This window comes from Mustelus asterias, chromosome 7, assembly GCF_964213995.1.
Source record: "Mustelus asterias chromosome 7, sMusAst1.hap1.1, whole genome shotgun sequence".
NCBI classification, from domain to species: domain Eukaryota; kingdom Metazoa; phylum Chordata; class Chondrichthyes; order Carcharhiniformes; family Triakidae; genus Mustelus; species Mustelus asterias.
The window spans coordinates 75,159,285-75,184,075 of record NC_135807.1 but is presented as its reverse complement, the minus strand read 5'-3'; the positions used below and the strand labels follow the sequence as shown (position 1 = coordinate 75,184,075).

Genomic DNA, 24,791 nt, shown 5'->3' with positions numbered 1-24,791 from the left:
ATAAATTGCTGTCAGCGAAACAACAGTCCTCAGCAGGGATATGTATGAAGAGAGAAAACAACTGTTCTGCATTAACCATTCAGATTGAAGAATCTTTAGTAAGCAGCACTGTGTCTGAACGAGGAATCTCGTGGAATCAGCTAGAATAATTGGATTAAGCAAAAACTGTGGGTTCTAACAATATTACAGCTGCAGTACCTCAGACATGTACTCCAGAGTTAGCCATGCTCCTAGCCAAGCTATTCTAGTACAGTTACAGCTCTGGCATCCATCCGACACTGAAAAATTGATTTGATTTATTATTGTCACATGTATTGGTATACAGTAAAAAATATTGTTTCTTGCGCTATACAAAGTATACCGTTCATAGAGAAGGAAAGGAGAGAGTGTAAAATGTAATGTTACAGTTATAGCTAGGGTGTAGAGAAAGATCAACTTAACGCAAGGTAGGTCTATTCAAATTTCTGATGGCAGCAGGGAAGAAGCTGCTCTTGAGTCGGTTGGTACTGGACCTCAGACTTTTGTATCTTTTTCCCGATGGAAGAAGGTGGAAGAGAGTATGTCTGGAGTGCATGGGGTCCTTAATTATGCTGACTGCTTTGCCGAGGCAGCAGGAAGTGTGGACAGAGTCAATTAATGAGAGGCTCTTTTCCGTGATGGACTGAGCTACATTTGTGACCCTTGTAGTTTCTTGCGGTTTTGGGCAGAGCAGGAGCCATACCAAGCTGTGATACAACCAGAAAGAATGCTTTCTATGGTGCATCTGTAAAGGTTGGTGAGAGTCGTAGCTGACATGCCAAATGTCCTTAATCTTCTGAGAAAGTAAAGGCATTGGTGGGCTTTCGTAACTATAGCATCAGCATGGAGGACCAGGACAGGTTGTTGGTGATCTGCACATCTTCAAAACTTGAAGCTCTCGACCATTTCTATTTTATCCCCATTGATAATTGCCTAGGTATATCCTGTCCACCAAATGCAGCACAAATCCAGTTTCAGTTAATTATTGCCCCGTCAGCCAACTTTCAATAAACAGCAAAGTGATAGAAGGTGTCATTGACAAGCAATAACCTGCTCATCAATGCTCAGTTTGCATTCTGCTAGCACTATTTGATTCCAGACCTTTTTTTACAGCCTTGATCCAAAAATGGACGAAAGAGCTGACTGAACTCCAAGGACAAGGTTAAAATGTCTTCCCTTAACATCAAAGTAGCATTTGATAATATGCCATGAGTGTAACATCAAGGAGCCTTTGCATAAATCAAGACAGTTAGGGAAAGCTCTCAACTGGTTGGAGTCATATCTACTACAGCAGTTCAAGAAGAGAATTTACCAAAACCTTCTCGGGGGCAATTTGGAAGAGCAATAAATGCTGATCTTGCCAGCAACACTTGCACCCCTTGATCGACTAAAACAAAAAGTTAATTCAATGTCAAATCAGGTATAACAAGTAAATAAACTTGGAGAAAAAGATTGGATTCAAAAAGAAAGAAAAGATAAAGACAAATGCGTTTTTTAAAAAAGGATCTACAGCAATTGAAAGGATAAGACAACCCTTTAAGAAGTAAATTTTCAGTATCAAGGAGCATTTTTTGGCATGAACTAAGACTTGCCATACCATTTAAAAGTGCAATTAACTGGAACAGACAAATTCAAACTGTAGCGAGTTTAGTCCATATCTACAATGTCAATACAAGTATTTTGTGTTGTCCAGTATATTTGAATGGGGAGCGAGATGGCGAGATGTAGCTTTTGCACAGTTTACAGAAGTGTAGCACATCTCAGATAGCAACTTCAGAATTTCCCTGCATTACTGTCTGATTTGTTTGTAAATGATAGTAAAGCCACTATTATGGGAGGACCTTCTCCAGTTGACTGTAGATTGATATATGGCCTTCCCTAAAGTCTACTTTTCAGCATATCACTAGATAATGAACCTTGACTGTTTTCTTTTCCCACCACTATAAACCTGGGTGGGATCAGCCAACACAACACAAACCAGGAATTGTATTTGAAATCTCACTAGTCTGTAAGACTCAGTTCCATCCTGCAATTTAGTATTTTGAAAAATTCAACATTCTCCTGTAATTTTTTCTAGTATAATTGAACTGCAATTACAAAAACTGCATTGTCTTCAAGCCTGAATGTGTTAGGTTGAATGGCCTATTGCTATGCTGTATATTCTATGTCATAGGCTGTATTGCAGATGGACAACAGTTGATGATTTTGACTTGTGGCTTTGTCTTTCAATGACCAGAAAAATAGCATACCTCACATGTATTAAATTTCTAATTTTGTTGTTGAAAAAAGAGACATACTGTTGGAGCATTTCATCTTGTACTATTTCTTGCTGATGTGATGCAGGTACGTACCCATACATCCCAATGACTGGCGGATCATATTAAGCAGCACATGCTGTCGGCTGTTCACAATAGGCATAGTACTGATCATACTCAACTAACCCATGCTTGCAAAACTCAGAACATAAAGTCTGAAGTTAGATGCAGTTGGATAGCACTTGCCAAAGTGTTCTAAGAATTACACTAGCAACCAATTTAAAATTATCAATCGGGCTCACTTGCGCTTGATCAAAGCTGCATATATCATGTACATGTGCCTGTCTATTTTTGGCAAAAGGAATATGTCCAGACATTGCACCTTTTTTGAACAAGCAACAATATGGAGGACAACAGCTCTTCGGTGCATTTGCTATGGCAACCTCTCTGCCAATCATGCAGTACAAATTGGTGTGCCCTTTGAAATTTGTCAGTCTTGCATGTGTCTTGATGAGCACAAGATGAAAAGATTTGACGGCATGTCTCTTCTTTCACCAATATTCAAGTTCTATACTACCAAACAGCTATTTTTAAACTTATCTATTTTATTAACTTTCCAAACAATGTTTAAATGGTCTAGAGTACTGTAGTTTGGGAACTAGATACTGAGCCTCGCACCTGGGATCAAGTGCTTGATTATAACAACATAATCTGCATCTTTAATTGATTCTTCACTTAATATAAATTTTGTACGATTGCAGTATCCTGTCTGTATCTCTTGTCTGTGAAAGGTCACACTTGAGTATAGTATGCATTAGCTAGTTGATTTTTTAAAGTTGTGACCTTGTAATTATGGACCAAAACTAGCATAGACAATTAAAGATAAAAAAAATTCAACCTAAAGCAATTCCAGCAATTCCAATTATTTGCCAGTTCTTCATTCACACAGCCATTTTTAATCAAATATCAGTAATGAGTGATGGCAAGCTGTCCCAACAGCAGTGCTTCCCAAGCGTTTTCCCACTGTGACCCTCCTTTGACATTGGAAAATTGGTGAGATCCCAGAGAGAAAGAGGGAGAGAATTTGGTGTTGGGTGGGGGGTGTGTAGACCTGTGAAGTGGGGGAGGATGTTGAACTGTGGGGGGGGGGGGGGAGAGTTGAGTTGGGAGCTGTAAGGGTGGATAGAGCTGTAAAGGCTTTGGGGGGGTGCGGTAGAGCTAAGAGAACTGGGTGTGGGGTAGAGCTTTGAGAAATGTGGGGGTAGGGTAGATCTATGAAAGCTGTGGGATGGCAGAACGAAGAGCTGTGAAAGCTGTGTGGAACGGATTGAATTGTGAAAAGTGAGGGGGAAAGAAAGCTGTAGGGGACAGGGTAGTGCTGCGGAAGTTGGGGGTAAAGCTTGAGAGCAGGTGGGAGGGGAAATTGGAGAACAGGCAGTGATGCTTTTTTTCCTACCATTTTGCAGGTTCTTGTTGGATGCAGTGATCAGAGCTCCTTTCATTAGGCCATGCCCACTGAACCTCAGGAAGAAAAAAAATTGTGTGCATGCCATGGTGCCTTGGAGCTGAATGACGGCTCACCCATCCAGAGTGAATGCTCCACAGATGCTATTACTGCCTCAGAGGAGAAGGAATTTATCACCCCAGTTGATTGTCCCAACACACAGTTTATGAACTCCTGCCCCACAGTATCCTGCACAAAATCCTCCTCATCCATTGCTCTGTCCAATAATCGTTCTGGGACCTCAAAAGCCTCTTCTAAACTTCTCATTGTCCTATTTACATCCTTTTAGACCCCCCCCATCTCATATTCCCATTTACATCCTTTCAGTCACCCCCCCCCCCCCCCCCCCAACCGTCCTCCCGCCCTCTCATCCTCCCGCCCCCTCATATTCCCTCTGCCCCCCATCTGCAGCATTCCTCTGTGTCTGGCCTCTTGTACATTTCCTTCTCTTTTTTCCATCAGTTATAGCCATCCATTCGTAACAATGTAGGCCCAATTCGCAACCTTTTCATCTCAACCTCAATCTTTAATCCCTTCCAAAATTACCACATAAAGCAAGCTTTTGGTCTCACATTTTCCCCTGGGCATCTGTTCTTTTGATTGCATTGTGAAGTAGCTTGGTGCATTTTTCAATTTGTGGTTTTGTTTTGAAACATATTATTGTTGTTGTAAACTTTTTAATATTCTCCCTCATATTTGTCTTTCTTTGATTTTTGTTTCGAACTATAATTGCACTTTTAGCTTAATATGTCCTGTCTTTTTCATCTTTAACTTTCCTCCTCCTGGCTTCGACATTCCACTTGAAAGTGGAATTGCAGGTCAAGCCATGAACATTGCAACACATTTTAGGTTTGAGAAAATATGGTCATCGGTGTACTGCCTCACCACACCAAGGATCCGGGTTCAATTCCGCCCTTGGGTAACTGTCTGTGTGGAGTTTACACGTTCTCCTTGCATCTGCATGGGTTTTCCCTGGGTGCTCCAGTTTCCTCCCACAGTCCAGAGATGTGCAAGTTAGGTTGACTGGCTCAATTGCCCCTTAGTGTCAGGGAGATTGGCAGGGTAAATATGTGGGGTTATGGGGATATGGCCTGAGTGGGATTGTCGTCAGTGCAGACTTCATGGGCCGAATGGCCTCTTTCTGCACTATAGGGATTCTATGACAAAAGTCTGCTATCATGTACCAACCGACTCAAAAACAGCTTCTTCCCTGCTGCCATCAGATTTTTGAAGGGACCTCGCATTAAGTTGATCTTTCTCTACACCCGAGCTATGACTGTAACACCTTTTCTCAACTCTCACCTTTCCTTCTCTATGTAAGGTATGCTTTGTCTGTATGGTGCACAAGAAACAATACTTTCACTGTATACTAATACATGTGACAATAATAAATCAAAAATTATAAGAGCAAAGAAGCAATACATTTGTACAGATGTTGCGGAGAGCAGAGAGTACAGTTTTGGGTGCCTCATTACAGAAAGTACATTGAAACTTGCACAGTGTAGACTTACCAGCAGGGTTCACAAGCAGTAGGAACCTGGTTACAAGGAGATACTGAAATTGGTGTCACCCTTCACTCAGTGACAGCATTCTCACCTCTTGAGTCAGGGTTTTAGCATGTAATCTAGGTTGGCACTTTGCTGCAAGACTGAGGGATATGTTGCATTTTTTAAAGTGCTATCTCGGATGAAATATTAAACCAATGGCTTGTTTGCCTGGTAAACCTGATGTGAGAAAAATCCTTCCATGACATTCAGGTGTCCAGGCCAAACATTTTCCCTCAACCGAGAAAGCAAATTAACCAGCCATTCATCTTGATGTTTTTTGTGGGAGCTATGCCCAAGTTAGCTGCTGCATTTGTCTACAAAGAAATAATGGCTATCCTTTTCATTATTTAGTTCATTTGTTGTAAAGTCATTGGGACATCATGAGGATGCGAAAAACATAGACTAATATTCTTCATGTTTTCTACTCGTGAGAAATCTAAGTGGTAATTTATTGAAGGGTTTTAAAGTTATGAAAGGCTTTGGTAGAGCATTTCCAGTGGGAGGTTAAAAATGAAATAGATTGAGAATGGAGGCTAGTAAAAGTGTTTTTATGTGGTGAATTGTTGAAGATGGAATGTTTCACCTCTGTATTTAGTTGATGTAGAGACTATTCCATGTTTAAATGAAATCTTAATGAATATTTCAAGAAAGGTTAGATACAGAGCCACGGGAAGAGAAGGCAGTGGAATTGGTTGTGGAGTGCTCGAACAAAGAACGGAACAATCATTATAAATCAGATGACCTCCTTTACTTTAACTACAGTAGTTCACTTTGCCAGTTTCAATCAGACCAGAAAATAATAATTGTTCATTTTTGTACAACATGGCCAAAATTCAAGCAGAAGAAAGCAGACATGGGTTAAGCAGTGAAATTGTGAAAACAACTCTGCTAGTACCAATTGTGAATGATCAATATAACTAAGATCATATATTTTCGAAGAAAATGTTAGATCGTATTTCCAGAATCTGGATGTCTGCAGGTTTATTTTGGACCAAACCTCCAATAAATAACTTTTATCTAGTTTTATTTAGAAGGATGTAAATTGTTGCTTTTTCGCAAGATCTGTTTTACTAAAAATTGTGATGTAATACATGTCAATTTTTGTGTTTCTAATGAGGTTGCCATTTTTGACCTGTGCCTTCAAAAAGAGAAGGGTTCTCAATTTCACTTCTGCCAATATTAATTTTAGGTCTCACGAATTACGCTCAAAGATCCTTTCACTACAGCTTCTTCTATCGATTCTGCAAAATGCTGGACCAATTTTTCGAACAAATGAGATGTTCATCAATGCAATAAAGCAATATCTTTGTGTGGCTTTATCAAAAAATGGCGTCTCTTCAGTGCCAGAAGTATTTGAATTGTCACTTTCCATCTTCCTCACTCTCTTGTCAAACTTCAAGACTCATCTTAAGATGCAGATTGAGGTAAAGTATTAACTTCCGCACTTCTATCATGTGAGTTTAAATCCTGGTAGACCAGAATTTTGACCTCAGCACATACTTGTGCCCTTAGTATTTCTGAAAAACAGTACATTGTATAAATATCTCATAACTCATGAACTACATGAGCAAGGTAGGACTTTAACTCGTTTGGTTGCCCAAGTTTTGTTTGGGTGCTTGAATACAAAATTTACGTGTGCTTTCCCCTCTTTGGTTTGATGCCAATACTGTAACAGATTCACCTTTTCACTACATGTATTTATTATTTTAGGTATTCTTCAAGGAAATCTTTCTTTATATTTTGGAAACTTCTACAAGTTCATTTGATCACAAATGGATGGTAATTCAGACTCTGACCAGAATATGTGCAGGTATGATTATTTGTAATTGCTTATTTTTGAGGCCATTATTATTTTTGAGGAATTTAATATAAAGACATTAATCATTTGAATTAATCTTCATTGAACTTGCAGATGCTCAAAGTGTGGTGGACATTTATGTAAATTACGATTGTGACTTAAATGCTGCTAACATCTTTGAAAGATTGGTTAACGACTTGTCTAAGATAGCCCAAGGTCGGGGTGGTCATGAGCTGGGGATGACACCTGTGCAGGTATTGTGAAAAACATACTTCATATATAAACGTGAAACTGTTGGTGACTACATGACAGTAGAACAGAAATATCATGTAAATTAGGCTTCAATAGAATTTCTATTTACTGGATTTAACGTGGCCTTAGTTTGCAGGTCCTACATTCCAGTGGGAACTCAATTGGTGCAGTTTCAAATTGATTGACGGGAGTCTTTGCAAGGTTGTCTGAACTTGACAACCAAAACTGATAGTTCCCTTTAACATATGGAGATAAGATTTTCAACATTGTTGCCCGATAGATACATATGTCTACTCTGGCTTTGTCTGTGATGATAATCCCTCCAGCATCTTTGAGAGCACATTCTTGTTTCTTCTCCGGGAGATTCAACCATTGTGCTTAAAATCTCCTTAGAAAAACTACTCAAGTATTTTTTTACATTCAACACTTGGGTGCCCCTGGGACCTAAGTATGGAAGTCTTAGATGTTGAGTTTTTGCTCCAAGTCTCTGTAGATGACCAGCTTTGCATTTTATAGAGTTTTTGTCTTCTATCTGTTAGAAGTTAAATGTGGAGCAGTATGCATAATAACAACCTACCATAATGAGAAATATATATTGATCATCTGAATCTCTATGTACATCATCACCCTCATGCTCTGCACTCAATACAGCAGGTGAAGACATACCAGCAAAGTCTTCCCTCGAGGCAAATCCCGTTCCCCAACTGCAGAGATCAGCTTAAGAACCAGTACAGAAATGTTAGAAAAGGCAGTTAATCTGATGGGATAACAGAAGCATATGTATGGTAACATTTTCCCCCAAATAATTGTCATGTTTGTTTATATAAAATAGTTCTGTCAAAACGTTCAAGTTAACAATTTGATCAAGTGTTTCTGGTAATAGACTGTAAATATTTTGAGTTTTTTTCACTCTCTGTAACTGATAAGAAATTGTTTAGGGAGGTTTCCACATTTAGTGTAACAAAAATAATTATAAGGTGCCTTAAATATAAAGAACAAAAGGTGGATCACAGAGGTGAAAACAAACAAATACAACATTGAATGGACCTGATCAAAGGCACAATTTAAAAGTAAATTTTGAACAAGCTTTTCACAATGAACAAAGAACAAAGAACAAAGAACAATACAGCACAGGAACAGGCCCTTCGGCCCTCCAAGCCCGCGCCGCTCCCCGGTCCAGGATTGAATCCTGAATCCAGGATCCCCGCCCAATTTTCCAGCCTATCTACATACCAATATCCTATCCACCGAGCTGTCCCTCACAGCTACGATGCTTTGTTCATTACAACCTATTAACTTACCCCCACCCCCCCCATTCCAGACCATGTGATCTCCAGGGAGAGGCGAAAACCCAGAGTGAAAAACCCCAGGGCCAATATGGGGAAAAAAAATCTGGGAAATTCCTCTCCGACCCCCTGAGGCGATCGAAACGAGTCCAGGAGATCACTATGGCCCCGATCGGAAAATGCTTCCCAACCCTAGTCATTTCCACTTCCACGAACACCATATGAATTCCCTGCCCCCGAGACAGGTTCCCAACTATCCGCAGTCTCACTCTGTACTGGCACCAGCAAGATGATCATAGAATGAAGCCTTGAAACGAGAAACCAGGAACAATTAGCCCGCGCCGCTCCCTGGTCCAAACTAGACCACTCTTTTGTATCCCTCCATTCCCACTCCGTTCATATAGCTGTCTAGATAAGTCTTAAACGTTCCCAGTGTGTCCGCCTCCACCACCTTGCCCGGCAACACATTCCAGGCCCCCACGACCCTCTGTGTAAAATATGTCCTTCTGATATCTGTGTTAAACCTCCCCCCCTTCACCTTGAACCTATGACCCCTCGTGAACGTCACCACCGACCCGGGGAAAAGCTTCCCACCGTTCACCCTATCTATGCCTTTCATAATTTTATACACCTCTATTAAGTCTCCCCTCATCCTCCGTCTTTCCAAGGAGAACAACCCCAGTTTCCCCAATCTCTCCTCATAACCAAGCCCCTCCATACCAGGCAACATCCTGGTAAACCTCCTCTGTACTCTCTCCAAAGCCTCCACGTCCTTCTGGTAGTGTGGCGACCAGAACTGGACGCAGTATTCCAAATGCGGCCGAACCAACGTTCTATACATCTGCAACATCAGACCCCAACTTTTATACTCTATGCCCCGTCCTATAAAGGCAAGCATGCCATATGCCTTCTTCACCACCTTCTCCACCTGTGACGTCACCTTCAAAGATCTGTGGACTTGCACACCCAGGTCCCTCTGCGTCTCTACACCCTTTATGGTTCTTCCATTTATCGTGTAGCTCCTCCCTACATTATTCCCACCAAAATGCATCACTTCGCATTTATCAGGATTGAACTCCATCTGCCATTTCCTTGCCCAAATTTCCAGCCTATCTATATCCTTCTGTAGCCTCTGACAATGTTCCTCACTATCTGCAAGTCCTGCCAGTTTTGTGTCGTCCGCAAACTTACTGATCACCCCAGTTACTCCTTCTTCCAGATCATTTATATAAATCACAAACAGCAGAGGTCCCAATACAGAGCCCTGCGGTACACCACTAGTCACAGGCCTCCAGCCGGAAAAAGACCCTTCCACTACCACCCTCTGTCTTCTATGACCAAGCCAGTTCTCCACCCATCTAGCCACCTCCCCCTTTATCCCATGGGATCCAACCTTTTTCACTAGCCTACCATGAGGGACTTTGTCAAATGCTTTACTAAAGTCCATGGTGGGAAAGTTAGCAAGGAAGAAGGATTTAACTGTAGCTTTCAGAGTTTAAGGCCAGTGGTTGAAGGCAGTGCAGGTGCAAAGGGATAGAGGGTGGTGGTGATATAAAATAGGCCAGACTCTGGATATGGATGCACTCAAACACATGTGGCTGAAGCTTGTGTCGAGATAGGTTGGATTAAGGCAAAGGGGGATTTGAAGATCAAAATGAATTTTTAATTGTTGTGGAAAGGGGTGTCAGTTGACAATGGTTATCACGTGAAACCAACAGTCAGGCATTACAGGATATGAATGCTGGTATTTTGGATATTTCTAGTTTATCCAAGGTGGAGTTTGGAGGCTGACAAAAAGGATGCTGGCGAAGTTGAGCCTGAAAGTGCTTGAAGATATGAATGAGGATTTCCCTAGAGTTGGAAATGTTATGGGCAGAGCTGGTTCCACAGAGTTCAGGACACTATATTTAAAGGGCGCCCTGATCTGAACAGGGAGTTAAAGCTCTACCCCCATGGATAGAGAGGACCGCTCCTCACAAGCATCAAGGGCTCCACATCCACCCCCCCCTCCTCCATCCGCAGGCAGGGGGGTGTTCCCTCCTTTCTACCCTCCCCCAACCACCACAGTCATTAACCCCACCTTCTCCCCAATCTCCCCCTTCTACTGCAGTCTTAGGGCTATCTCCTTCCTCTCCCCAATCTTCTCTGCTCCCTCCACCGCCACCACAGTTTTGGGGACATTTTCCACTCCCTCTCTACAAGCTCCACCCTCTCCCCGCTACAACCATAATCTTGGGGGCACTCTCCACCCTCACAGGCATCAGCACTCCCAAGGTGCTGCCCAGAGACCCATCCCGGCACTGCCCCAGCACAGGTTGGTAAAAACCTGGCAATGTCAACCTGTGCCAGGGGGCAGTGCCAGGACACGTCCCTCTCCCACTGGCGCCCTGGTGGGATCCCCTTGACTGTTTTCCGTCTTCCTAAACCTGTTCAATATTCTGAGTGGGGTTAATGTGGAGGGGAGGATCTTTAAACAGGTGTAAATGTATTTCCTGGGGAGGAACTTTGTTACATCACTTGAGAGGCGGGGAAATTCGGAAATGCGATCTCACTGGCAAGAATTGCGTTTCCCAGTTCTCATGAGATTTTGCACTCGTTGCCGTTCTCGCTGAGAGTGAATATGGGTGCCAAATTGTCCCTGATATTTTTTTAATAAATGAATTACAGTACACTGAAGAAACTATTTCACCATAAGTTGCTTGTTGATTCAAAATGTAAAGTCTTGATTTACTCAGTCAGAATCTGATAAGTATCCAAATTGTTTTCTTTAAGGAGCTCAGTCTTAGGAAGAAGGGCTTGGAGTGCTTGGTCTCCATTTTGAAGTGTATGGTGGAATGGAGTAAGGATCTGTATGTGAATCCAAATTCTCAGACCAGTCTTGGTAAGATATTTTTGTTTTATTCTGTCTGAAGCCTTTTAATTTGGTCCTTAAAATCTACATGTATTTCTAGTTTGTTAGTAGAAGCTAATCAATTAAGCTGTGGCATAATCTATATACTGCCTGTTAATTTGAATTTTACGTGTTAAATTTGTATGTATTATAGGGATTAATTCAGGAAATGTAAAAAGGTTTAAAGAAGTCGAATATATTTTTGTCTTTATATTAAATCTGAAATGACATATTTTGAATTTAACATGTTGTATCCTTTCACATAAATAAGTCCACATGCAAGGAAAGCAGATGTGAATATGTGAATTTCAGGCTTAAAATGTTATTCTAAGGCAGTTGAAATTGAGCAGAAGACTGAATTGAATTTTCTGAAGCCACAAGTATGTTGTAATACTGTACGATAGTAATTGTGCCAAAGCCTATTACAATTGTCATTTAATTTTCTCCTTCAGATTTTTTTATTCTTTCATGGGATGAGTGTTGCTGACAAGGTCAGCATTTGTTGTTCATCCTCAATCTCCCTGCAGAAAATGAGCCCCCATTTTGAACTGCTGCAGTTCATCTGGTGTCGTCGGTACATGTTAGGGAGCTCCAGGATTTTGACCCAGCAACACTGAAGGAACAGCGATATTCCAAGTCAGGATGGTGTGGGGCATAGAAAGGAACTTGCAGGTTGTGGTGTTCCTGTGAGTCTGCTGCCTTCATCCTTCGAGGTGGTTTAAGGTTATGGGTTTGGAATATCACTGTCAAAGGAGCCTTAGTGAGTTGCTGCAGTGCATCTTGTATATGGTAGACACTGCTGCCCCTGTGTGGTGGAAGTAGTGAATATTCAAAATGGTGGATGTGGTGCCATCACCTAGGCTGCTTTGTTCTGAATGACGTCATGCTTCTTGGGTGATTTTGGAGCCACATTCACCCAGGCAAGAAGAGTATTATATCACATTCCTGACTTGTGCTTTGTGGATGGTCGACAGGCCTTTGGGAATCAGGAGGTAAGAGTTACTCTCTGCAGCACTTTCAGCCCTAACCTGTTTTTGTTGCCACATATTTAAATGGCTAGTCCAGATCAGTTTCTGCTCAGTGGTAACCCCTAGGATGGTGAGGTAGGGTGGGGATTGAATTTAGTGATGGGAATGTCATGGGTGGGATAGTTACAATCTCTCAATTGTTGGAGGTGGTCATTGTCTGGTACTTGGGTGGCATGGATGTTATTTGCTGCTTAACAGCCCAAAGTTTGAATGTCGTCCAGATGTTGCTGCGTATGGGCACAGACTACTTCAGCATCCAAGGAGTTGCAAATGGTACTGAATATTGTGCAATCATCAGTGAACCTCTTCACTTCTGGCCTGATAATCGAGAGAAGATTATTGATGAAGCAGCTGAAGATGGTTGAGCCCAGGACGCCACCTTGAGAAACCCTGCAGCAATGTCCAGGGATTGAGATGTTTGGCTTCCAACAACCACAACCATCTTTCATTGTGCTAGTTCTAACTCCAACCAGTGGAGAGTTTTCACACTGATTTTCATTGACTTCAGTTTTGCCAGGACTCCTTGATGCCACTCTCATCTCACCCCTTGAGTTCAATGCTTCTGACAATATTTGGACCAAAACTGCAAGATGTGTTTGGCAATTGTGCATGTGACTTTGCCTGACTGCAAGTGCACAAGAACAAGGCATTTTCTTTATTCTTAATGTGGAGATACCGGCATTGGATTGGGACAGGCACAGTAAGAAGTCTCACCTGATGAAGGGGCAGCGCTCCGAAAGCTCGTGCTACCAAATAAATCTGTTGAACTTTAACCTGGGCAGCACGGTAGCACAGTGGTTAGCACTGCTGGTTCACCGCTCCAGGGACCTGGGTTCGATTCCCGGCTTGGGTCACTGTCTGTGTGGCGTTTGCACATTCTCCTCGTGTCTGCGTGGGTTTCCTCCCACAGTCCAAAGATGTGCAGGTGAGGTTGATTGGTCATGCTAAAAATTGCCCATAGTGTCCGTAGGTTAGAGGGATTAGTAGGTAAATATATAGGGATATGGGGGTAGGGCCTGGGTGGGATTGTGGTCGCTGCAGACTCGATGGGCCGGATGGCCTCTTTCTGTACTGTACGGTTTCTATGATTCTGGTGTTGTGAGACTTCTTACTGTCTTTATTCTTTTGCTCATGTGAACATAGTACATCAACTTTTCGTGAATGAACACTGCACAAGGTCTCCATTGGCAATTGAAATAAATGATGTGGAGATGCCGGCGTTGGACTGAGGTAAACACAGTAAGAAGTCTAACAACACCAGGTTAAAGTCCAACACGTTTATTTGGTAGCAAAAGTCATGAGCTTTCGGAACAGGCTGTCCCTTCGTCAGGTGGGTGGGAGTTCTGATTACAAACAAGGCACAAAGACACAAACTCAATTTACAGAATAATGATTGGAATGTGAGCCTTTACAGTTAATCAAGTCTTAAAGGTACAGAGATTGTGAGTGGAGGGAGCATTAAGCACAGGTTAAAGAGATGTGTATTGTCTCCAGACAAGACAGCTCGTGAGATTTTGCACATCCAGGCAGGTTGTGGGAGTTACAGATAGTGTGACATGAACCCAATATCCCGGTTGAGGCCGTCCTCATGTGTGCGGAACCTGGCTATCAGTCTCTGCTCAGCGACTCTGCGCTGTCATGTCTGGTGAAGGCTGCCTTGGAGAACGCTTACCCGGAGATCAGAGGCCGAATGCCCATGACCGCTGAAGTGCTCCCCTCCAGGAAGAGAACACTCCTGCCTGGTGATTGTTGAGCGGTGTTCATTCATCCGTTGTCGTAGCGTCTGCATGGTTTCCCCAATGTACCATGCCTCGGGACATCCTTTCCTGCAGCGTAACAGGTAGACAACGTTGGCCGAGTTGCAAGAGTATGTACCGTGTACCTAGTGGATGGTGTTTTTGCGTGAGATGATGGCACCCGTGTCGATGATCCGGCACGTCTTGCAGAGGTTGCTGTGGCAGGGTTGTGTGGTGCCGTGGTCACTGTTCTCCTGAAGGCTGGGTAGTTTGCTGCGGACAATGGTCTGTTTGAGGTTGTGCGGTTGTTTGAAAGCAAGAAGTGGGGGTGTGGGGATGGCCTTGGCGAGATGTTCGTCTTCATCAATAACATGTTGAAGGCTCCGGAGGAGATGCCATAGCTTCTCCGCTCCGGGGAAGTACTGGACGACGAAGGGTACTCTGTCCACCGTGTCCCGTGTTTGTCTTCTGAGGAGGTCGGTGCGGTTTTTCGCTGTGGCGCGTCGGAACTGTTGATCGATGAGTCGAGCACTATATCCTGTTCTTATGAGGGCATCTTTCAGCGTCTGGAGGTGTCTATTGCGATCCTCCTCATCCGAGCAGATCCTGTGTATACGGAGGGCTTGTCCGTAGGGGATGGCTTCTTTAACGTGTTTAGGGTGGAAGCTGGAGAAGTCGAGCATCGTGTGGTTATCCGTGGGCTTGTGGTACAGTGAGGTGCGGAGGTGACCGTCCTTAATGGAGATGCGTGTGTCCAAGAATGCAACCGATTCCGGAGAGTAGTTCATGGTGAGTCTGATGGTGGGATGGAACTTGTTGATGTCATCATATAGTTGTTTCAGTGATTGTTCACCATGAGTGGTTCACTGGCTCCGAAGACTGCCCCTTCTGTGGCCTTGTGGAGACCGTGGACCATGTCTATGCTTTGTGCCTTAGGCTGCACTCCCTTTTTGTTTTCCTAAAGAACCTTTTATTGATGTTTTGTTTGCACTTCAGTCCCACGCTCCTGATCTACAGACACCTGGTGCGGAGAGGGGAGGGTCGGGATGGCGACCTCCTCATGAACCTGCTCCTGGGCCTGGCGAAACGCGCCATTTACAGGTCCAGGCAGCGGGCGATCGAGGGGAACGTCCATCCTGACTGCCCCTCTACCGCGGCTACGTTCGCAGCCAGGTGTCCCTGGAGAGGGAGCATGCGGTGTCCACTGGCACGGTTGATGCCTTCCATGCCCGTTGGGCACTGCAGGGGTTGGGATGCGTTATCGACCCTAATAATCACATTTTAATTTGATGTCTTTAAGTTTCCTTTGTACTTTGATTTTTGTTCGGGCTGTTCCCCCTCCTTTTGGGGAGCTGCCCCTTTTACTTTGTCCTGACTTAATTTGAGTTTGTTTATTTGGTTTGACCTTAAAAGAGGCCAAAGGAAGAAAATGTCATCGATGTATCTAGTGTATAGCATCGGTTGAAGGTCCTGTGCAGTGAAGAAGTCTTGTTCAAACCTGTGCATGAAGATGTTGGCATATTGAGGTGTGAATTTGGTCCCCATGGCTGTTCCATGTGTCTGGATGAAGAACTGGTCGTTGAAGGTGAAGACATTGTGGTCCAGGATGAAGTGGATGAGTTGTAAAATTGCATCTGGAAACTGGCAGTTGTCGGCGTTGAGTACTGAGGCAGTTGCAGCAATGCCATTATCGTGGGGGATGTTGGTGTAGAGTGCTGAGACATCCATTGTGACGAGGAGTGCTCCTGGTTCAACTGCTCCATGTGTGCTGAGTTTCTATAGGAAGTCCATAGTGTCACGACAAAAGCTGGGGATTCTTTGTACAATGGGTTTCAGGATGCCCTCGACATAGCTGGAGAGGTTCTCGCACAGGGTCCCGTTGCCCGATATGATGGGACGGCCGGGTGTGTTTGCCTTGTGTATCTTCGGGAGGCAGTAGAGACCTCCAACGCGGCGAGTACGTGGGATGAGAGCATGGAGGGTGTTCTGAAGGTCCGGATCAAAAGTTGAAATAAAATCAATTGAATAAAATCAATTGAAATAAAAGCAGTGCTTGGAAAAACTCCAAGTCAGGCAGCATTTGTCTGAAATTCTGATCATAGATGATCAACTTCAAACATAATTCTTCATTTTTCCACAGATGCTGCCTGATTTGCTGAGTGTTTCTGGCATTTTTTAAATATTTCATATTTGCAGCATTTGCAATATTTTGCTTTTGCTCCATTGCATTTGTTTTCTGACCTTGCAGTAACATACTTGTTGGTGAGACTGCACCTAGAGTAAGATGCACCTAGATCACTATGTACCATTTTGTTTTTCTTTAAAGAGTGATATTATTGCATTGGAGGCAGTTCAGAGAAAATTCACTAGGTTGGTTTCAGAGATGCAAGGGTTGTACTATGAAGAAAAAAGTAGGTTGGGCCAATACTCATTGGAGATTTGAAGAATGAGTGATCGGATTGAAATGTACAAGATTCTGAGGCGCTTGATAGGGTAGATTCTGAAGGGACATTTTCCCCCCCGTGGGGGAATTTATAAGGAGACACCATAGTGGGGCGTCACGGTGGCAGTGGTTACCACTGCTGCCTCGGTGCGCCAGGGACCCGGGTTCAATTCCAGCCTCAGGTCACTGTCTGTGTGGAGTTTGCACATTCTCCCCATGTTTGCGTGGCTTTGCTCTGGGTGCTCCGGTTTCCTCCCACAGTCCAAAGATGTGCAGGTTAGGTTAATTGGCCATTCTAAATTGACCCTAGTGTCAGAGGATTAGCAGGGTAAAAATATGGGGTTACGGAAATAGGGCCTGGGTGGGATTGTGGTCTGTACAGACTCGATGGGCCAAATGGCCGCCTCCTGCACTATAGTAATTCTATGATAGTTTCGGAATAAGGGGCTGTAAATGTAAGCTAGAGGAGGAACTTATTTCTCTGAGAGTCATGAATCTTTGGAATTCTAACCCAGAGATCTGTCACAACGAGTTATTAAATGTTTCCAAGGCTGTACTACACTATTTTTTTTGTGTACAAGGGAGTCAAGGGTTAGGGGATACAGACAGTAAAATGGAGTTATGGCCACAATCAGATCAGCCATTATTTTATTGAATGACAGAGCAGGCTCGAGGGGTTGTAAGCTCGACTTTGCTACTATTTCTGATGTTCTCCTTTGAATTTATACTTTGATTATAATGTTAATGTTTAATTTTGTTTTGTTTTGCTTTAGATATCACCGATATACATTGTTTTTTACTCTGGTTATTAGCTCTAATTTAGTGGTAATGTTGCTGCCTTTTCTATTTTTTCTTGCTTTAATTTTTGAAAGGACAAAGTAACATTGTGTGACTAAACTAATAATTTAGGAGCCTGGACTAATAATCCAGAGACAGGAGGTCAAATTTCCCCAGCTGGGGAAATTACATTTATCATGAAATCCCTACAGTGCAGAAGGAGGCCATTCGGCCCATTGAGTCTGCACCAGCCGCAATCCCACCCAGGCCCTATTCCCATAATCCCACACATTTACCCTGCAAATCCACCGACAGTAGGGTCAATTTAGCATGGCCAATTAACCTAACCCGCACATCTTTGGACTGTGGGAAGAAACCGGAGCTCCCGGAGGAAACCCACGCAGTCACGGGGAGAATGTGCAAACTCCACACAGACAGTAACCCAAGGCTGGAATTGAACCTGGGCCCCTGGCACTGTGAGGCAGCAGTGCTAACCACTGTGTCAATACTTCAATAAAATCTGAAATAAAAAGCTGGCATCTAGCTGTGAAACTGCCGGATTATTATAATCTTCACCTGGTTCACTCATATCCTTTTGGTAACGAAATTTGCTGCCTTCCTATTCTGGTTTGTTGTGACTCCAGATGCACAGCAATGTTCTTGTCTGTTAACTGCCCTCTACATTGACCAAGCAAACCACTCAGTTGTATTCAAGAAGGCAGTCCACCACCACCTTCCGAGGACAATTAGAGATGGGCAATAAATACTGACCTTGCCAGGGAGACTCAGGCCCAGGTGAATGAATTTTCTCAAGGTCATGTTTAGTACTAGAAAAGGGCATTTTTGGCATTGACCTGGTTCTTGGAGCCTGCAGAGGTTTGGAAAAACAAATGGATGTCTAGTTGAGCATGACATTTGGGTGACTAATCTAAGGGGTGTGTTTCAAGGATGGTATGAAAAGTGGAGAGAAAGTTGGAGAGATTTAGTGATGAAACTCCAGAATTAAAACAAAGCAGTTGGAGCAAGGCTTCCCTATTTTTCTACTCCACCCCCTTACAGTAAAGGCCAACATTCCATCTGCTATCCTAATTACTTGCAGCACCTTCAAACTGCTTTGTTTGTGATTATAAGAACATAAAGAACATAAGAAATAGGAGCAGCAGTAGGCCATCTAGCCCCTCGAGCCTGCCCCGCCATTCAATAAGATCATGGCTGATCTGAAGTGGATCAGTTCCACTTACCCGCCTGATCCCCATAACCCCTAATTCCCTTACCGATCAGGAATCCATCTATCTGTGATTTAAACATATTCAACGAGGTAGCCTCCACCACTTCAGTGGGCAGAGAATTCCAGAGATTCGCCACCCTCTGAGAGAAGAAGTTCCTCCTCAACTCTGCCCTAAACCGACCCCCCTTTATTTTGAGGTTGTGCCCTCTAGTTCTAGCTTCCTTTCTAAGTGGAAAGAATCTCTCCACCTCTACCCTATCCAGCCCCTTCATTATCTTGTAGGTCTCTATAAGATCCCCCCTCAGCTTTCTAAATTGCAACGAGTACAAACCCAATCTGCTCAGTCTCTCCTCATAATCAACACCCCTCATCTCTGGTATCAACCTGGTGAACCTTCTCTGCACTCCCTCTAAGGCCAATATATCCTTCCGCAAATAAGGGGACCAATACTGCACACAGTATTCCAGCTGCGGCCTCACCAATGCCCTGTACAGATGCAACAAGACATCTCTGCATTTATATTCTATCCCCCTTGCGATATAGGCCAACATCCCATTTGCCTTCTTGATCACCTGTTGCACCTGCAGACTGTGTTTTTGCGTCTCATGCACAAGGACCCCCAGGTCCCTTTGCACAGCAGCATGTTGTAATTTCTTTCCATTTAGATAATCCAATTTGCTATTATTGATGTATAAAGCCACCCAGATCCCTTTATATCACTGAATTCTGCAACCTACAGAATTTTATGCTGTCTGAAAATGACCATTTTAATCCCAACTCTTTGTTTTCTGGTAGTGAGCTAATCCTCTATCCATGCAAATACACCACCTCCAACACCATGAGCTCTTATGTTGTGTAGTAACCTTTATGTGACACTTTATCAAATACCTTTTGGAAATCCGTATGCGCTGCATCCCCTGATTTCCCTTTATGAATCCTACTTGCTACATCCTCAAAGAACTATCATAAATTTGTCCAACATGACTTTCCCTTCATAAATTACGTTGGCTTTACTTTGTTCTTTTACTACTTCCTGACAATGTATTCCAGTGTTTTCCCAATGACAGCTGTTAAGCTAACTTCTTATGATTCCCACCTTTCTTGATTAGAGACTTTACATTTGCGGTTTTCCAATTGCTGGGACCTTTCTAGAATCAAGGGCGTTTTGGAAGATTATAAGCAACAACTATCTCTGCAGCCACTCCTTATACCCTAAGGTGCAGGCCATTAGATCTAGCCTTTAGTTGCATTAGTTTTCCTTGTACTTTTTCTCCAGGTATAGTGATTGTTTTAAGTTCCTCCCTCCCTTTTGCACCTTTTTCTTCAACTCCTATTGAGATGCTTTTAGTGTCTTCTACCATGAAGACAGATACAAAATACTACTTCAAAGTCTCTGCTGATTCCTTGTTTTCCATTATTACTTTCCTGGTCTCATCCTCTAAGGGATCAATGTTTGCTTCAGCTATTCTCTTCCTTTTTATATACTTGTAAAAAGCTCTTGTTTGTTTTTATTTCTTATTAATTTACTCTGATATTCTAATTTCGGTCTCAATATTTTTTCTGACATCTTTCTGCTGGTTTCTAAATTTCTTCAAGTTTACTGTCTGTGTGTGTTCTCCTTATGTCTGCGTGGGTTTCCTCCGGGTGCTCCAGTTTCCTCCCACGGTCCAAAGATGTGCGGGTTGGGTTGATTGGCTATGCTAAATTGTCCCTTAGTGTCAGGGGATTAGAATGATACATACATAGGGTTACAGGGATAGGGCCTGGGTGGGATTGTTGTCAGTGCAGACTCGATGGGCCAAATGGCCGCCTTCTGCACCGTAGGCATTCTATGATTCTGGCCTACCACTAATCATTGCGGCATTTTATGCCTTTTCTTTCAATTTGATGCATCCTTAACTCCCTTAGATGGCTCATCCTTCTCATAGTATCTTTCTTTCTGAATGTAATGTCTCTTTGTTGTATGTTCAAGGCATTATTTAAATTCAGCTTGTTGCCTAGAGGTGTTGGATTGGAAGAGGTTACAAAGATATAAGGGGTGAGGCGATGGGGGGATTTCAACATGCAGATAAATATTTTAAAATGGAGGTCTTTATGGACTGGGAACCAGTGTAGGTCAGTGACACAGGATGAGCAGCACTTGGTGTGAGCTATTAGCAGTAACATTTGCAAAAATGGTTGGCGTGGGAAGGAGGATATGGAAATTTAATAATGGGAATCCACTTGTACATGTGCTAAAACATTTCTATTAGGGAATCAAGGATTGCTACAGCAATTGTCTATGTAAAGGGATTTTTTTAACTTTCATTGGGGAAAGAACGTTTTTGCATTTCTCAAGGTAACAGTGATCACTCAGCTGCAAACCTATAAAGAATAGTTGCAATTTTCTGGGAGAATCAGAAGAAATTGTATCACTTTCAACTGATTTTTGTTTCTTAAAAATACTAATTGGATGGCAAAATGAATGTTTTCAGCAGCTATATAAATGACCATTTTGATTTATTTTGACTGACATCAGAGTGACATTTTCAATGGATGTAACGTCATATATCTGTATTTTGTAGTGTAAGCAAGATCTTCTGCCACTAAGGATGTTTAAAGACATTATAATATAAAGACATTATTTATTGGAATTCTTTGAAGAAGTAACATATGCTGCAGATAAAGGGGAACCTGTGGATGTACTGTACTTGGATTTCCAGAAGACATTTGATAAGGTGCCACATCAAAGGTTATTGTAAAAAAAAACTCATGATGTGGGTGATAACATATTGGTATGGATGGAAGATTGGTGACAAACTAGCAACAGTAAATTACAAGTTATAGAAACAGATGAAAGTCTGCCTTAGTGCACCACTGGGTGCAGAGAGAGAATTGGAATAGACAGAAGATTGACTAGCTGACAAGAAACAGAAGATAGGCATAAGTGGGTCTTTTTCTGGTTGGCAAGATGTAACAAATGGATCAGTGCTGGGGCCTCAGCTTTTTACAATTTACGTGAAAGGGTTGAAGGGATGGTTGCTAAATTTGCTGATGACACAAAGATGGATAGAATAGTAAGTTGTGAAGCGGACATAAGGAGGCAAAAGATGATTAAATGAGTGAGCAAAGATCTGGCAAATAGCACATAATATGGGGAAAATGTGAAATTGTCCATTTTGACAGGTGTTAGGAAACAGTTTAAATAATTTATGTTTGTGTTAGAAATAAGGTACACAATTTGTGTTTCTGTATTTGTGTGCTAAGAAAAGGTTAAAAGTTCAGTTCAGCCTCATGTTAAACACAGGTGCCTGCGAGTCAATGACTTTTAGTTTCTCTTTAAACTTTGCCTGCATTGTAATTAAGGGTTTATGACACAAGAATAATTACAGGGAGTAAAAAATCTAAGCTGTTGCTTTGCAATCAGAGGCCCAAACTGAAAAGCGGAAGCAGTTAAGAGTTCAGTTTGAATCAGGTAACCCAGAAGCTAGATCAGCTGCTGCCATACAGGCAAGATAATGAAGTAAGGGACAGAAAGCAAATCTCAGAAGTTAAAGAACTGAATGTTCCAGAAACAAGGGAATGAAAATGGAAAAATCCCAGAGAGTCTGCAACGAAAGGGAAAAGGAACCGGAATCTGAACAAGGTACTGTTCACTGAAGTGAAAGAAAGGACAGTGAGAAGCTCCCAGTTAAAGACAGAGCTGCAGGCTTGGAGAAGTTGTCTAGCAAGAAGCCAGACGTTCAAAATAATCGTGAGGTTGCTGACACCTTAATACAGCGTGAGAAACAGTGGTATTCTGTTAGCGTGGTTAGGTACCTGAGAGATTGCATTGAAGTTTGAATAATGTGGAGTTTGAGGGCAGAAGAATACAAAAAGGGGAGCTTAGAATTCTGAATGTGGATCCTTGGTGAAGGCATTCAAGAGAAAGTGTTATTCGAAAGAAGATTCCAAAGCGTGTTCTTCAAGAGTGGAGTTGGAAATCCTTGTGTAGAAGCCAAAGTTCCAGTGAGGCCAATTGGCTCACAGTGTGACAAGCCACTGGAGGAATTTGATGAGAAATCCACAGAAGCTGTTTTGGGTGGCATCTTTCATTTGGTTTCAGAGTGTGGTGTGTCTGACCACATTTTGCCTATTGATTTACATGGGCTATGTACTTACTGAGAACATTAGAGTAAGATAAATTGTAACTTGCATTAGCCGTACAAATTTGTGTACATCTGTGAAGCTATAGCTGGGGTAAAAGGAGTGTATTATTTTTTCTTGTTTGATTATTTTATTCCTTTGTTAAAAGTTCACTGACAGTCCAACGACTGTTCATCCACGTATCTAAAAAGTTGCAATCTATCCAGCTGGGTATCCATTCTACCCAGTAGTAATGTCAGCTGGGATTGTAACAACAAGAATTTTTTTTTTAAAGCATATTACCTAATTGGTGAGAGATTGCAGAGCTTGGAGGTGCAGAAGGATCTGATTGTTCTTGTGCATGATTTGAAATGGCTGGTATGCAGGTACAGTAAGGAAGTGGGAAAGCTTATAGAATGCTATTTTTTGTTGCAACGAGAATTGAATGCAAAAGTAGAGGTTATGCTTCAGTTATACAGGGTATTGGTGAAACTGCATCTGGAGTACTGTGCACAGTATTGGTCTGCTTATTTAAGGAAGAGTGTCAATACGGTGAAACTAGTTCAGAGAATCTTTACAAGACTAATACCTGGAGTTGGAAGGTTTTCTCATGAGGGAAGGTTGGTCATGCTAGAGTTTAGTAGTGACTTGATTGAAATATATAATATCCTGAGGGGTCTTGACAAGGTGAATGTGGAGTAGCTCTGTTCTCTTATGGGCAAATCTGGAAATGGGGTCACTGTTTAAAAATGACCATTTAAGACAGATGACAATTTTTTTCTCTGAGGGTTAAGGGTCTTTGGAACTTGTTTCCTCAAAAGGTGCGGTAAGCAGAGTCTTTGAATATCTTCAAGGCAGAGCTAGACATATTTTTGATAAGCAAGGGGTGAAAGGTTATCGGGGTAGATAGTATGTGGAATTGAGGTTACAATTAGATCAGGAATGATCAGAACAGGCTCGAAGAGCCAAGTGGCCTACTTCTGCTCCTAATTTGGATGTTCATATGTTCCTGAGTGTGAGAGAAGGCAGTACCTAGTACATGTTGAATATTTGCAAGTTGATATGCCTTTAATAGTTAGTTTTACCGCAAAAGTTGAAAAAATATGTTCTTATGTATCTTCTTTTGCAGCTGAATAAGGGTGACATGTTATGGTCATGTCCACCTTCGAATGCATTGCTTGTGTGGCCAGAAATTAGTGAAAATGTTAAGAATGGCATATTTCTTTCAATCTGGCCTGGAATTTGCTTTAGTAATAATAGTGAATGTCAATTCTTGCTGTTGCTATTGGGTAAAATTGCTGGCATCTGATGCATTTACACAGTTAAAAGTGGAAAACTGAAAATTACTGTTGCTGATACCCTACTCTGTTACAGGCTGCCGTAGTGCAGTCTTTGCCAATGGAATCATCACAGATTGTAATCATAAGATTAATAGACTAATTACCCACAATTATTGCACTGAGAAAGGATGAAAGATTTTAGCTTTGTTCAATCATAACTGATTTTTTAACTGAGTAGTAAATCATAATTATTGCTGAATAAGGCGGCACGGTAGCACAGTGGGTTAGCACTGCTGCTTCACAGCTCCAGGGAACTGGGTTCGATTCCCGGCTTGGATCCCTGTCTGTGTGGAGTTTGCACATTCTCCTCGTGTCTGCGTGGGTTTCCTCCGGGTGCTCCGGTTTCCTCCCACAGTCCAAAGATGTGCGGGTTAGACTGATTGGCCATGCTAAAATTGCCCCTTAGTGTCCTGGGATGCGTAGATTAGAGGGATTAGCGGGTAAAATATGTAGGGATATGGGGGTAGGGCCTGGGTGGGATTGTGGTTGGTGCAGACTCGATGGGCCGAATGGCCTCTTTCTGTACTGTAGGGTTTCTATGATTCTATAAACTCTCTGGTCCTGAAATATTAATTTGAGACAAGG

The 24,791-nt window shown here is 42.5% G+C and overlaps 1 protein-coding gene across 6 annotated transcripts in view; it reads left to right on the top strand.

Annotated features, from left to right (window-relative positions):
- Positions 1 to 24,791, top strand: part of arfgef1 (ADP-ribosylation factor guanine nucleotide-exchange factor 1 (brefeldin A-inhibited)) — a 226,935-nt gene that overhangs the window by 114,656 nt on the left and 87,488 nt on the right. For all 6 annotated transcript variants that reach the window (XR_013498335.1, XM_078216289.1, XM_078216286.1 and 3 more), the window contains 4 exons: positions 6,514 to 6,748; positions 7,035 to 7,134; positions 7,237 to 7,376; positions 11,433 to 11,541. Coding sequence is in view for 5 of the 6 variants with exons in the window: in XM_078216289.1 (XP_078072415.1) it covers positions 6,514 to 6,748; positions 7,035 to 7,134; positions 7,237 to 7,376; positions 11,433 to 11,541 (584 nt within the window). In the remaining variant the exon portion in view is untranslated. The remainder of the gene's footprint in view (positions 1 to 6,513; positions 6,749 to 7,034; positions 7,135 to 7,236; positions 7,377 to 11,432; positions 11,542 to 24,791) is intronic.